Below are 16,073 nucleotides of genomic sequence, written 5' to 3'. Positions count from 1 at the left end.
TCCTCCCCGCCATGTTTCTCTCTGTCTCTCCCCCTCCCTTCCACTCTCTCTAAAAATCAATGGGGGGAAAAATACAGAAACTGATGAACAAGAATAGATCCAGAGACAAATGGCAGGGAAAATGGGGAGGGTAGAGAGCAACCAAAGGACTTGTATGCATGCATATTAGCTTACCAGGGCGGTGGGGGCTTGCCTGGTGTGGGAATGGTTGGGGGGTTGGGGAGGGGGAGTCACGCGGGAAAAAAGGACACATATGTAAAACTTTAGACAAAAAATAAAATAAGTGTATTTCTCATCCTTTTGTTTTTGCCTTTAAAAATATTACCAGCCTTCTATGATAACAAATTCTTCATCTTCTACAAAAGCCTTTTGTGTTAACATCAACCACCTCAGGGGTCCTCAAACTATGGCCCGCGGGCCACTTGCAAATACAAATATTGTATTTGTTCCCGTTTTGTTTTTTTACTTCAAAATAAGATATGTGCAGTGTGCATAGGAATTTGTTCATAGTTGTTTTTTTTTTAACTATAGTCTGGCTCTCCAACAGTCTGAGGGACAGTGAACTGGACCCCTGTTTAAAAAGTTTGAGGACCCCTGAACCACCGGGTCATCCATCTCATCTCCCTCATTACTTCCTATGGTCTGGATACTTTCCTCAGTTGTATTCTGATAAGAGAACTGAGGTGGTGCTGGTGCTGGTGGTGGTTAGGTATGTTTTGTTTCCAAAACAAGTTATCTCATGCATTGTAGGATGTTTAGTAACATCGTTCACCTCTACCCACTCGATGCCAATAGCACTCCTAAGTTGTGACAATCCAAATTGTTCTAGATACTGCCAGATGTCTCTTGGGAGACAAAATTGTCCCCAGTTGTGGACCACTGTTCTAGAGCAATGCTGTCCAATAGAAATATGATGCAGGCCACATTATCTAGCTTAAAATTTTCTGGTAGCTGCATTAAAAGAGTAAGAACTACATGAGCACTACTAAATACAATAATAAGTTATGCAGTGTATCAGTTAAAGTACAGTGTAGTTCTAAAACAATAAAGTTTGTGTTCAGTGCTGCTTCTACATTTAAATGGAAATTAAATAAAATTTTAAAATGTAGTTATTCAGTCATTCTAGCCACATTTTCAAGTGTCAGTAGCTACATGTGGCTAGTGCTATTGAATTGGATAGAACAGGTCTAGAGTTTGTCAATTTAGTAATCCAAAGTAAGCAGACATTCTTAATTTGTGTAGTTCAGTAACCAAAACATGGAAAGGAAGATACGTCTAGGCAGCTTGGTATTCGGCCTTCAGCTATCAGTGGAGAAGATAGAATTACAATCATATTATTTCTCACATGTTCCATTAGCAAAGTTGATGGGGTCATCTTCAATATCACCTGATTTGTTTCTTAATACCCATCCAGTCACAGCTTCTTCTGCTATATTTTACATCTTTCTTCTCATTTCCCAGCTAAATATTATGCAAAGAATTTATAAGAATTCCAAGGAATTTTTTAAACTTATGCGAACAAACATAGAGAACATTAAAATAGGGGATAAAAATTTCAAGCTCTTAAAGAAGAAATTTTTATTGGCTACATGTTAGAATAAAATGTTTATCAGGAGTAGGAAAGCTGAAATAGAGGATTTTAAAACTTTAACTTTATATCATAGATGGACATTCTAAAATATGTAAAATATAGGAATTTGCTTTCTTATATAAAGAATAAAAGTGAGGACTTATATGATTCTCATTTGTTTATTAAGTAAATATTCAACAAATATTTATTGAATGCTGAATATGTTTGGCACTATTCTAGGTACTGGGAATACAGCAGTAAACGAAATATAGTTTTTGCTCTTAAGAAGCTCATGTTCTAGCAGGGAAGAACAGATAATCATATAAGCATAAATTTTCATTTTATAGTAAGTATTATGAAGAATATTATGACAAAGCAGGTCATAGATGCCAAGAGAGATACATGTGGGATTACTATTTTATACAGTGTATTAGTGAATTGTTCTCTAGTAGAATGACACTCAGACTGAGGTCTAGGTGGGTCAGGGGTATAGAAATCATGGTAAGAATGTTACATATTTTCCTTTTATGTTCTATCAAATTGTTACTTTGGATTTTAATCAAAGATATTTCTGAGAAAAAATGTTTTTAAATTAAATTAAATGTGGATATATCATTGCTAGTAATATTCCTCTGAGTTTTAAGGATAAATCAGGAAACTTTTAAGATTGAGTAGACTGTTCTACTTTGATTTCTCTGGGCTTCTTCATACTTGGGTTATGTGGTAGAAAAGTCTGAGAAAGCATTGCTTTGATATATCACTTTCTCAGAAAGTTTCAGAAGAATGTATGATGTTCGTGTTGGTATTTCCACTGTGTTGGTAGCACAGTGCTTGGCATATAACAGGGTAGGGAGAGTGGTGACCAATATATTTTGGTTGAATGCTTGAATGTAATATAAAAAAATATCAATAGGTGAATGGAATACAAAATTGCGTCGTTACACATAAGTAATTACTCAAAATGTCTTTGTTTGAGCTAGAACGTTATAATATCTTAAATTATTAAACATCTTTGAAAATGAGTATTTTAAAACATTGCCTGCCAGGGCTGACCAGCAGACCCTGAGCAACGGATGAATGATTACTCTGACACACGTTTTTGTGAAAGAGAGGCTAAGGGGCTATTTTCTTTTAGGAGCAAAAAGCCCTGTTTGCCTGCCTCCTTAGGCTTTTATTGTCACAACAGCTTGAACTAAAATTAACCTCTGGATACAATCAGTAGGGTAAGTATCCTAGAAAAAGCACATGCTTCTACAAGGTCGGGTCTAAAGGCTAAACAGAGATTTTAGCAAAACACCTGGGGGTTTGGACTAGTTTGGAAAAGTCAAGGCAGGAGTAGCCGCCTTCGGCAGGGTCCTCCTAAAGGCCCCTGACCTTTCGGAGATTTCTCCTTACAGACTTTCCAACCAAGTACTGTGCTTCCCCACAATTAACCACTGTTTTTATAAATGTCTTAAAAATTGGTAATATTTACTTGATCTTTTGCTTAAATTTGTTCAGATTCAAACCAAACATAGCTATTGAAGAGTGGCGATGATGGTGGAAATGAATCCCAATTCATTGATTGAGTAGTTTTATTTTAAAGGGAAAGAATCCAGAAAATACAAATGCTAAAGTGCAAGGTGACAGATAGCAAAATGTAATTTAGTAATAAAATAAAATTATGTTTTATTGGAATGATAGATCAGAACTCAGCCACAAAGTAACAGGTTATAGTTATAAAAATGCTTAATGTTATTAAAACAACTTGTTTAAAAATCAAGTTGAGCCGAACCGGTTTGGCTCAATGGATAGAGCGTTGGCCTATGGACTGAAGGGTCCCAGGTTCGATTCCGGTCAAGGGCATGTACCTTGGTTGCGGGCACATCCCCCGTAAGGGGCGTGCAGGAGGCAGCTGATCGATTTCTCTCATTGATGTTTCTAACTCTCTATCCCTCTCCCTTCTTCTCTGTAAAAAATCAATAAAATATATTTTTTTAAAAAAATCAAGTTGAGGACTCCTTTTTTAGGTAGATGGAGTAGTGTATTTTTCCTATTCTTCCAGCTAAGTACAACTAAAAACTATGGCAATTATATGTACAGCAAACATAATAAGACTCTGAAAAGTGGAGAGAGGAGGATTGACTGGTTAGGGACTTTGGCACCCAAGGAACAACTTAATGGTGAGTTCCCTGAGGTTTGCTTGTTTTGTTTTCCCCTCCTCATATATAGCAACTTGAGCTAAAGAAGCTGACAACCTGGAAACACCAACAGGCACATACAAAAACAACAACAATAACAAAAAACTCTAACAGAGTTTGCTCTCTATAGCTAGAGGACCAGGAAAGGGGCTGCCTAGCAAGACCAAAATTGTTAGACTATAATCACTCCTACTCCTGCCCAACACCATAGAAGAAACTGGACCTACCTTCAATCATGCCAGCAAGGGCCAAGTGGGAAGACTCGATTTCCACCTTTGCCAGGTTGTATGATAAGAGAGGCTAAGTAGGGAGCCAAGACTTTCATTCCAACAGGCAATATCAGTGCCAACCATATGGGAGAGCCAGGACTTTTGTCCGATCCACAGTAAAAAACACCTCCCTTCTCCACTTGGATAGTATCAGAGGAGGCCTAGTGGAGAGTCTGAACTTTTCATTACCATGTAGTATGGAGCTCCATGCCCCCATCCTCCTGGTGTCTGGATGCCATGTGGGGAATAGTAAGGAGGCACTTTTGCTGTACCCAGCTAAGTGGGTAGTATCAGTGGAAACATAGTGGGGAGCCAGGACTCCCAACCCTGCTAAGGAGTAATGAGGAGAGCCCGCCACCCCTCTCAGGAATTAATACAGTGGGGAACTTCGACTTCTGCCTCCACATGATAGTGATGAGGTGGCATCTCTCCCTTTTTCTGCCAGAGTGGTATCAGAAGAAGCCAGCTAAAACCAAAGACTTGATACCCCAAATATACAGATTTCAATTGAAAATCACTCAACAGACAAAGACTCAGGAAATCTCAAATGAGAAAAGACAATCAATAGATGCCAACATAGAGTTGATAGGTTTTAGAATTATCTGATGAAGATTTTAAAGCAATCATGAAAATGCTTCAGTGAGCAATTATGAACGCACTTCAAATGAAAACAGAATATAATGTCTCAGTGAAGAAATAGAAAGTTTCCTCAAAGGAATGGAAGATTTAAAGAAAAACCATGTGGCTAAATTTGAACCTAGAGAATAACCAAAATAAAAATAAAAAACCTCAGTGGATGGGCTTAGCAGCAGACTGCATAGGACAGAGAAACAAGTAAGTGCCCTAGAAAAAGAAAGAAGACACAGTTGATCAGTATTGGGACTAAAATATGTGATGCCATTACAGACCCTGAAAACATCAAAAGAATAATTAGGGAATACTATAAATAACTATACACATGTAAATTTGACAACTTGAACAAAATAAACAATTTCCTCAAAAATACAAGTTACCATATCTGACCCATCAATATGTAAAATATGCTAACTGCCCGTCCAGTTGACATGATGCACACTGGCCATTTACAGAGAAAGCACTGCAGACCTGGCGCCCACAAAGCAACACCCGGCTTCCCCCAAGTAGGACACAGGCCCCGCTATCATCCCAGAGTGACACCCCACCAAATCACAGCCGATGTTGTCGAGAAACCATGGTGCAAAATGCAGCCCACAGCCCAGCCCAGAAACGGTCGCTGTGGCTGCCAGGTAATGACGTCACGTAGCAATGCCTGGCTTCCTCAGTAGCAGCTAGCCTCCTTGGAGTTTCTTCAGCCCAGGAGTACAGCCTGCTTTATAGCCAGGTGCAAACATTTTACACTTTAACCAAATGTCTGTGAAGCATTTTCCTGTGCCTCATCTCATTTGATCCTCACAGAAGTCCTAGAGTAGGTAGATAGACTTGATGGAATCCTATTTTCATTTCATTAGTTGGAAAACAAGAGATTTAGAAAGCTTAGAAACTTGACCCAACTGAAAAGAAGTAAGAAATGGTGGACCTTGAAAATGACTTCAGGTTTTCTCACTGTGCAGAATATAGGCAAACACTGCTGCAGTTAAATATTTTACCTTTGTTCTCCCTGCATGATCTACAATAATAATCTGCTTCATGTTGATACTTACTGCTGTGTTGCTGTTGATGCCAAAACAAATGGGGCAAACTGGTTAACTCCATGAAAAAAAAAAATGTAAACAAAATAATTACTTGCGGCCAAATTTACTTAGAAAAACACATTTTCTGCCTTTCACCTCACTGAATTTGTATGTAATACCACTGACCACATGTGCTATTAATCTTATCTAATAAAGAGGGAATATGCTAATTGAACCTCATGCACCCTCAAAGATGGCGGCACCCCCAGCCAATAAGGAGGGAATATGCTAATTGACTGCCCCGCCCTCAAAGATGGCAGCACCCACAGCCAATAAGGAGGGAATATGCTAATTGACTGCCCTGCCCTCAAAGATAGCAGCGCCCACAGCCACAAGATGGCAGCGTCCAGTCCCCTCAGCTCTGCTGGGGTGGCAGGTGCGTGGCAAGGCTGGGTCTGCCCCATGCGCCTGCCTTCGTAGTCCCCCAGCCCTCTCAGCCCCCAGCCGCCCAGGCCCGGCCCAAGGCTCAAGTAACCAGGGCCAACTGAGTCTTGTGCTGCTGGCAGTGGCAGCAGCAGAGGTGTGATGGGGGTGTCGCCTTCCTCTGATCTCTTCCCACCCCTGAGGGCTCCTGGACTCAGAGGGGGCAGGCTGGGCTGAGAGACCCCCCCCCTCCAGTGCATGAATTTTCATATGTATATCTCATACACACACACACACACACACACACACACACATCCATATAATGAAGACCTAACCCCAATGTGGATATATGTGGAGATAGGGCCTTTATCGAGATAATTAAGGTTAGTAAGGTCATAATGGTGGGGTCCTAATCTACTATGACTGGTCTCTCGGGAAAGGGAAAATAGTGACACTAAAATATTTCTTCTAATTTCCTTTTGATGTGCATGAATTTGTGCACTGGGCCTCTACTATGAAATAAATAATAAAAATAGCCCTCTAAACTGTTAAGGAGAATGAATTTGTAATTTTAAAACTCCCCCCAAAAGAAGTCTCCAGGCCCAGGTAGTTTTACCAGAGAATTCTACTATTTTAGTAATATTTAACAGCAATTCCACACAATCTCTCCAGAAAATAGAAGAGGCGGAATTAAAACTAGTATTACTCAAATATCAAAACTAAACAAAGATAGTACAGAAAAGGAAAACTATACAATATATGAATATAAAAATAAAAATTCTTAAAATATTAGCAAATAGAACTCAGCAATATGTAAAAAGTCATGTATATAGTGACCAAATAGGGTTTATTTCAGGGACGCAAGACTGGCTTAGTATTCCAAAATCAATGTAATTTACCACATTAACAAACTAAAGAAAAAACCTATATAATCAAATTAATCAGTGGAGAAAAAGCATTTGACAAAATTCTGCACTCGTGTTATTTTTAACCCCTTCCCCGGCAGAAACGTGTAGGCCTGGGCAGCAGGGACCACCAGCTCCTCGCGATCTCCCGCCCTGCCCCTGCCCAGGCCTAATGCCTCTGGCTGAGGCGTGGGGCAGGGCAAAGGCGGGCCCCCTGGGTTTCCTTCCGATCACTGTCAGTGTCAGTGGCAGGGGCCTTGCTTTCCCTTTCGCCTCCCTGCATTGTGCCTGCATATGCAAATTAACCGCCATCTTTGTTGGCAGTTAACTGCCATCTTAGTTGGCAGTTAATTTGCATATTGTCCTGATTAGCCAATGAAAAGGGTAGCGGTTGTATGCCAATTACCATGTTTCTCTTTTATTAGTGTAGATTAGTGTGTGTGTGTGTATATATATATGTATGATAAATATTTTTATATATAAAGAAGGTAAATATAAAAATTATTTGTATTCTATGTACTAGCATTGAACATATGTGAACACTGACATTACAAATACAATATTATTTACATTCACTCACAAAAACTGAAATAATTAGGGTTAAATCTAACAAAACCTGTTAGGTTTGTATGCTAAAAACTATAAAATGGTAATGAGAGAAATCAAAGATCTAAATAAATGGAGAGACATACTGTGTCCATGGATTGGAAAATTCAACAGAGTCAAGATGTCAATTCTCTCCAAATTGATATACAGATTAACTCAATTCCAGCAAGATTTTCTGTATATGTAGACAAGATTATTATTATTTCCTTTTGTTAATCCTTATCTGAGGATATTTTTTCTATTGTTTTTCAGAGAGAGTGGAAGGAAGGGAAGGATGGAGGGGAGAAAGAGAGAGAAACATTGAAGTGAGATAGATACATCAACTGGTTGCCTCCCACACTCACCTGACCAGGGTGGAGAGCAAAACTGCAACCAGGTACATGCCATTGCTTGGGAATTGAACCTGTGACCCTTCTGTGCTCGGGCCGATGCTCTAACCGCTGAGCCACTCTGGTGAGGGCAAGATTATTCTAAAATTTATATGGAAAAGTAAAGGAACTGGAATATCTTAAATATTTTTTTAAATGAGAAGACTCAGTCTTACCTGATTTCAAAACTTATTGTATAACTACAATAATCAAGACTGTATAGTATTGATGACTAGATAGATGCATATATCAGTGAAACAGAATAGGGAATCCAAATGTAGACCCACATAAAAATGCCCAGTTAAATTTTGACAGAGATGCAAAAGCAGTTCAGTGGAGGAAAGATTGCCTTTTCAACAAATGGTACTGTCGCTATTGGACACTCATCCATAGGAAAATAAAATAAAATAAAATAATAATGTAGTACTCAACCTAAGTCTCACATCTCATAAAAGATGAACTCAAAATGGATCATAGAACCAAATGTAAAATGCAAAATGAAATTTTAGAAAGGAAACAAAATCAGGATCTAGGGCTAGGCAGAGTTCTTAGATTTGAACCAAAAGTACAATTGATAAAGGAAAAATTGAAAATTAGATTTCATCAAAATTAAAAAATTTTGTTCCATGAAAGACCCTGTTAAGATGAAGAAAAGAAAAACTACTGATTGAGAGAAAATATTTGCAAACCTCATCTCCAAAAAAGAACTAGTATCTAAAATATATAAAAGATCTCTCAAAATTCAACATTAAAAAAATGCATACCATCTAATTACACCATGGGCAAAAGCATGAATAGATTTTTTATCAAAAAAGATTTCTAGTGGTAAATAAGCACACGGAAAATTGTGTGACATTATTAGCCACCAGGGAAATGCAAATTAAAACCACAAGATAGCACTACATACATATCAGAATAGCTGAAAATTTTTAAAAAGTGATAACACATGCTGTGGAGAAGCAGGATCACTCTGACTTTGCTGATGGGAATTAGAAATGGTACAGCCACTCTGAAAAACTGTTGGGCAGTTTCTTAAAACACTTAATATATGAAGGCCTGAGAGGGGTGGGTGTGGGATTGAGGGGGTCAATGGGAGGAAAAAGGGAGACATCTGTAATACTTTCAACAATAACAATAAATTTTAAAAAAGAATGGAGCTATCATCATAAACAGCTATAGTTTGATATGACTTCAGTGTGATGGACACGGGGGAACCCTGCAAGGCCCCTCCAAAGGACTTTGATGAAAGTCCTCTGTCCATTGTTAAAGATAGCCCAGCAAACATTTGTTTACCAAACATTTGCTTTTCATCTCCATATAAATTGCCTTTCTCCCCTTTGGAGTTCCAAACCTGGACCTCCCCTGTTCTTTATCCTTAGCTCAAACCCCAAATTGTCCAAATTGTCTCTGGTTCCCATATTCTTATGGAACCCTGTATGTACATAGGCAATAAACTTGGTTGTTTTCTCATATTAAAAAAGTAACACTTTATATGTGCAACTGCCATATGACCTGATATTGACACTCTTGGGTTTTTATCCTATAGAAATGAATTTACATTCACATGGAAACCTGTCCATTTATATTTTTAGTGATTTTATTCATAACTAACTCAAAACCACCCAGATGTCCTTCATTGAATGAATGGTTAAATAAATTATGGTATCTCCATACTGTGGAATTACTGCTAAGCAATAAAAGGAATGAAACATTGATCTGTACCACAACCTGGATGAATTTTCAGAGAATTATGCTGAGTTTAAAAAGCCAGTCCCCAAAGGTTACATACTGTGTGATTCTACAGGGTGTCCCCCCAAAATGTATACACTTTAACAGCTGATAGCTCAATTTTGAAAATGGAATGTTTTTTTTAATAAACACTGCCTTTATAATTATTCAAAGTGTATGTATACACTGGTTGGGACACCCTATATTTAAATAACATTCTCTTAAAATGGAGAACAGATTAGTGGTTGCCAGGAGTTAAGGAGGCGGTGAGAGTGGGAAGGAAATGGATGAGGGTATAAAAGAGCAATATGAGGCAGTGGTGTTGGAAGTGTCAGTATTTGGTTGACATACACTACTATAGATTTATAAGATGTTATCACTGGGGAAACCGGGTAAAGGGCACATGGTATCTTTCTGGATTATTTCTTAGAACTGCATCTGAATCTATAGTTACCTCAAAGTAAAAGGTTTAAAGAAAAAAAAAACAATAAATTTTGTGCCAGAGTATATATATGACTTACATACTCTTCCTGTCCTGCTGTTTCAGAGTATCTAAGAAGTCCTTTTGTGCTCTAAATCTTATCAGTGTCCATCCTTTGTAGCACTTTTATGAATTTCCCCCCAAAATTTTCCTCTCCACTGGCTAATTCTCTTTTGCCTCTAAAAGGCTTACCTCTCCCATTCAAATAACAACACACACACACACACACACACAAAACCCCTAAGTTATAAACAAGCAGTTTTCCCTCCACACTTACTGCCCCGACCTTAAGAGTCTCCCTTGACACATGTTTCTTCCTCAGCTTCTCTTTCCAGTTCATTTATCTACAAGTTCTGTCATTTTACCTCCTTCCAAGCTACTGTCAAGTGTCCCTTCAATTACTGCAGTCACCTTGTAACTTTTCATCCCAGCATGTACTCTGGCCTCATTCCAAATGCATCTTCCTGCCAAACCAGTCTTTTCAGTGCTTAAACTCACATCACTGGCAACTCCCCAGCCACTTTTTAAAATGTTCCATGGATTTATACCATTTCTAGGTTAAGGACTCAATTTTTTTTTTAAATCCTCACACAAGGATATGTGCTGTTTTTATGTTTTGTTTTGTTTTTAATTTGAGAGAGAGAGGAAAAGAGAGAGAGAAAGAGAAACATCCATGTGAGAGAGAAACATGGATCAGTTGCCCCTCATATGCTCCCCAATCGGGGATTGAATCCACAACCTAGGTATGTGCTCTGACCAGAAATCGAACCCACAGACTTTTTGGTATATGAGATAATGCTCCAACCAATTGAGTCATTTTGCCGGGACGGGACTCAGATTCTTAAAATGGCTTTCAAAGCCTTGTGTGGTCTGCTTCATTCTCATCTCTCTCTCTCTCTCTCTCTCTCTCTCTCTCTCTCTCTCTCTCTCTTTCTCTATCTCTCTTTTTGTTTGCTTTTTTATTAATCGATGTGTCTCTTTCATATCTATGTTTCTCTCTCTCTCTCTCTCTCCCTCTCCCTCTCTCCCTCCCTCCCTCGCATCCTCCCTCCGTCCCTCCCTCCCTCCCTCCCTCTCTTTTCTGTTATTACACCTGCCACATTGTTTATTTTCAGATCCCCAAATGCATTGTGATCCTTTCTGCCCCAGTTCCTTTGCAGGGGCTAGTCTTTCTGAAATCTTTGCTTCCCCTGATTATGTTAGCTCCTACTCATTTTTCAGATCTCAGCTCAAGGGTTACTGTGGTCAGGGAAACCTCTCTATTCTAATTTCTTGGCAGGTTCTTTTGATACAGCACCATGTAGAATTATCATCTTTTATTTCTGTCTTTTCCACTGAGTTGCATGATAGCATTGATTGTGTGCTTGCTTACTGCTGCATCCCTAGCTGCTATTTGACACACACAGGTACACCAATAAATGTGTTAACTTAATGAATAAGTCCCTCTCCTTACTTTCAGCATCTAATGTTATTAAAGAAGTCATTACTTTTTGCCTTCTCTTTACCCCTGTCGTTACTGCCATAGTTTATCTCTTTTTAATTCTGAACCATTAAAATAACTTTACGATAAACTTCCTGCTTCTAGTTTTTTCCCCCACTCCTCTTGTTTCTTCACTAAATCTGATCATATTAGTCATCTTCTAAAGGCCTTCCCACTTGGCCAAAAAGTAGGTCTCCTTAGCACACCAAGCTCTCCTAAACTAACCCTGGCTACTCAGTCTCTCTCTCGCTCGCTCTCTCTCTTTCTCTCTCTCTTTCTCCCCCTTCCTCCCTCTCTCCTCATCCCCACCCCCTTATGTTCAGCCACACTCAAACTGGGTCCACTGACAAGGCATACTTTTTCACATATTTTTTCTTTTGCTGCATTTTTGAAAATTGGAGTTGTAAAGGCTTGATTGCCATTTTACTCTTAGCCATCATACAGTTTTGTGAACAAGTTAAAGATGTTCTTCCTCTCAGACTTCTTTCAAGGGGAGTAAAATCAACTCCATTAAGAAAGATTGATTTCTGCTGTACTGGCACTCAGTTATGGCAAATGTGAGGGATAACAAGTATTAGGAATATTTTTAGGGTAATTATTAGAGATCAATACTGTCTTGATTTCAAAGGAACCATACCAACTTAGGGTTTCAGATTATGTATGTTCCTCTCAGCTGAGTGTTATATGTATGTATTGCTGATTTCCCATTTGTGTACGTTATTTCTGTTTCTGAAGCTTAGTAGTGATTTTGTCCAAGGATAAAGTACAATGTTTTAATGTTTGTAATTTTTTCTCACCTATTTTGCCCCAGTAATTCTTGCTCTGTTTCATTTTAAATTGTCTTGCTTCTTTGTCCCATTACATAAAGTTGGGATTTGAGGGCATAATAAAGATATTTCTAATAGGAAGGCCACCTTAATAAAGTTTAATAATGACCTTGCAAGGTATTTCTTAGAGAAGTTATGAAACCTGATTCTGGTTTTCCTCTTTCTTTGTCCAGAAACTTAATCTTGTTTATCAGATTCAGGAAGACCAATTACCCAAACTCACAGGGTACTGAAATTTAAGCCAGAATCACGCTTCACTTAGGATGAGAATTATAAATGTGGCACAGACTGAATAGTCATTCCCTCTGATTTCTTTTTCCCATCAGGAATTCTATATGAAAAGCCAAATGATCAGAACATGTCTGAGCATAGATACAGACAAAAAAAGTAACTATATTAAGATTTGAGAGAAAAATTTGTCTATGAAAACCAGTTTAGATGTAAAACCTCAAAATAAAAATAAAATTGTAACCTCCAAAGTCTTCAAATGAACTAAACTAGTTCACTTTATTAAAATTTGATAATATTGATTTGTGATTTCTTTCTGATATTATAGGATTGTTTTACTTTCTCTTCATTCTCTTTAAATAGACTTAAATCACATGGTAGAGTTGGGTTGGTAATGGTCAGCATTCTTGTGAATAATGGCATAATGGTGGCTGATTCATGCCCAGGCACCACACCCAGGATCCCTTCTCTTCCCTCCCATCCCCTTCCCTTCCCTTCCCTTCCTTTCCCTTCTCTTCCTCTTTCCTTCCTTTCCTATCAAAGCCACCATAGGAAACTTTCAGTAGGCACTGAGACCCCCTGACTTACTGTTTCTGACCTGACATTTTGCCTTCTCTATTAGTTATCTCAATGGCCATAGCTGGGGTGGAGTAACTCTCAGGTTGATTCCAGACTTCAAAATTACATAATTTGTGCTGTAGCCAGTTTGGCTCAGTGGATCGAGGTTGGCCCGCTAACTAAAGGGTTGCGGATTCAATTCCTGTCAAGGGCAAATACCTCAGTTGTAGGCTCAATCCCCACCCTGGTTGGGGCTTGGGTTGGAGGCAACCAATCGATGTGTATCTCTCATATTGATAGTTCTCTCTCTCTGTCTCCCCCCTCCCTTCCACTCTCTCTCAAAATTAATGGGAAAATATCATCGGGTGAGGATTAACAACAACAAAAATTACATAATTTGCAAAATAATAAAAACCAAAGCTGGGCAGAGTAGGGAGGCAAGGATATACTGTGGGTAGTGGAATCGGTCACAAAAGTGGTATCCCTTTGGGAATAATTAGAAGTATCAGAGATAATTTATTATCACATTCTGATTTACATTCATGATATTTATGCATAAAAAAAGGAGGAAAGCAAATTGTACTAAATTAAATTCTGATAATTTTATGTAGTCTCTGTCCATCTAAAGCAGGGATGGGGAACGTCCGGCCCTTAGGCCATATAAGGCCCACAGAATCATTTGGTCTGGCCCTGCCAAGACATTAGAGGTCAGTTAATTGAATGTTTGACCAAATTTAGCCACTAATTTTTAAGTTGATAATTTTGTATGGCCCTTGAATGATGTTATAAATATCCAGATGAACCTTGGTAGAAAAAAGGCTATATCTAAAGCCATATAAATAATAATACTGCTTAAGTGTTTTCTCTGTTTTATGTGAAGAATTTCTCATATTCCTAGTTTTAAAATGTATCAAATTTTTTTATGCAGCTCTGAAAGATTGGTATTGCTGGCAGGTGGTAGCCTGGAGATCAGTGATATCACTGAGGATGATGCTGGGACTTATTTTTGTGTAGCTGATAATGGAAATGAAACAATTGAAGCTCAAGCAGAGCTTACAGTACAAGGTATGTCATTATTTCCTGTATAAATAAAAAGCCTTTGTACCTTATGGGTTTGCCAATTTTTTAACATTAATGTGGGAAAGGCAACACAACAAAATAGTTAAAAGTCTGAACTTTAAACCAGACTGCTTGAGTTCAAATTCTGGGTGTTATAATCCCTAGTTGTATAACTATAGGAAATTTACTCAACTTCTGTGAGCCTCATTTTCCTCATCTGTAAAATGGAGATAATAAGAGTACTTACCTCATTGAGGTTCTTTTGAGGATTGAAAGACTTAGTGTTTGTAAAACTTCAAGAATAGTGACTAGAATATGGTGAGAAGTTGAAGTTATGCATGGTAGTAGTGTGGCTATCTGGATAGTTTAGTTTACTTTTCTTGTCTCACAATACTTTTTCATAAAAAAACTTCTTTCCTAGACACTGGTATTCCCTCCTTTCAGATGAATAGATCACCTAGGACAGACAGTGCATGTGGCTCTCAGTAACATGGTCATCTGATGATTTCTTTCTTTCTGCTCAACCAACGTTGAGCATCACATTATCTCCCTTTATAGGTTCTCTGATTTAGAAGTCAGATAAATTGAACCTGGCATGTACACATAATCTCTTCTTTATCCCATTTCCCTTGCCCTTCCTCCATATGGAAATGTACCCTCAGAAGAATGCTTGCTATCTCTCCTATGATTTGTCTGCACCCTCATTTGTCTTTGTTCGAAATAAAAATCTTTAAGATCTTCTACATTTCTTTCAGGGAAATCCAACAGTGCTTGGATATGTAGAAGTATATATTGGCTCATGATATTCATCTTCAACTTGTCCCAAATTGTATTGTATTTGATAGACCACTTCCTGATCTATGTTTTGGAGTTGTTTCATATTTTATATAGAAGTGTTTCTTTTGATGCATCTGAGGGTTTTAGTGTAGCCACATTTCTACTCTGTTTGTTACCAGAGGTCTCAAATATGTTTTCGGTAAGAATTAGAGAGCAGACTTTTTGGGGTTCTGTGCTGGGGATGGCAATAGCATGTTTATATTCTCTGTTGCTATTTGTGGGTGGATTCAATATTTCTGAAAATCGAAAGAGCAGGCCTTGGAGTTTATATACCTATTACCTCAGTGAGCTCACCATTACTCTTAACTAGATGAAAGGTTGGCTATAACCAGCTGTAAAATGGCTAGTTTATTTCTTTACTTTATGTGCATGGTTTGGACATATAAAATATTAGTGAACTCTATCTTATTTGGTCTTTCTTACCTCCATTAGTGGATGTTTACTCTTTTTGTTTTTTCCAATAATGAGATTCTTGGCCCAACACTGTCTTCCATTTTTCTACCCATGCCTCAGTTTCCTTCAGTGTAAAATACCTTGTTATTGGCCTCAAATGAGAGACATGGTGTCTGCCCTATACATTAATTGCATTTGTCCATGCGATTATTTTCTACTGTTTTTTTTCTAAATAAATCTTTATTATTCAGATTATTACAGTTGTTCCACTTTCCCCCCCCCATAGCTCCCCTCCCCCCGGTTCCCACACCACCCTCTGCCCTTACCCGCCACCCCCCCCCAACTGTCCTCATCCATAGGTGTATGATTTTTGTCTAGTCTCTTTCCACACCCCCCACACCACTTCCCCCTGAGAATTGTCAGTCCACTCCCTTTCTATGTCCCTGATTCTATCATATTCACCAGTTTATTCTGTTCAACAGATTCTTATTTTACTTGATTTTTAGATTAGC

General features: G+C 38.4%; 1 protein-coding gene across 1 annotated transcript in view; it reads left to right on the top strand.

Annotated features, from left to right (window-relative positions):
• NEO1 (neogenin 1) overlaps nt 1-16,073 on the top strand; it is a 194,617-nt gene that overhangs the window by 20,489 nt on the left and 158,055 nt on the right. Inside the window, exon 5 of the mRNA XM_006758947.2 lies at nt 14,201-14,337. Within this exon, the coding sequence (XP_006759010.1) occupies nt 14,201-14,337 (137 nt within the window). The remainder of the gene's footprint in view (nt 1-14,200; nt 14,338-16,073) is intronic.

The sequence above is a fragment of the Myotis davidii genome, unplaced genomic scaffold, assembly GCF_000327345.1.
Source record: "Myotis davidii unplaced genomic scaffold, ASM32734v1 scaffold955, whole genome shotgun sequence".
Taxonomy (NCBI): Eukaryota; Metazoa; Chordata; class Mammalia; order Chiroptera; family Vespertilionidae; genus Myotis; species Myotis davidii.
The sequence above is the reverse complement of the archived record's forward strand: the minus strand, read 5'-3'. Positions and strand labels throughout refer to the sequence as shown.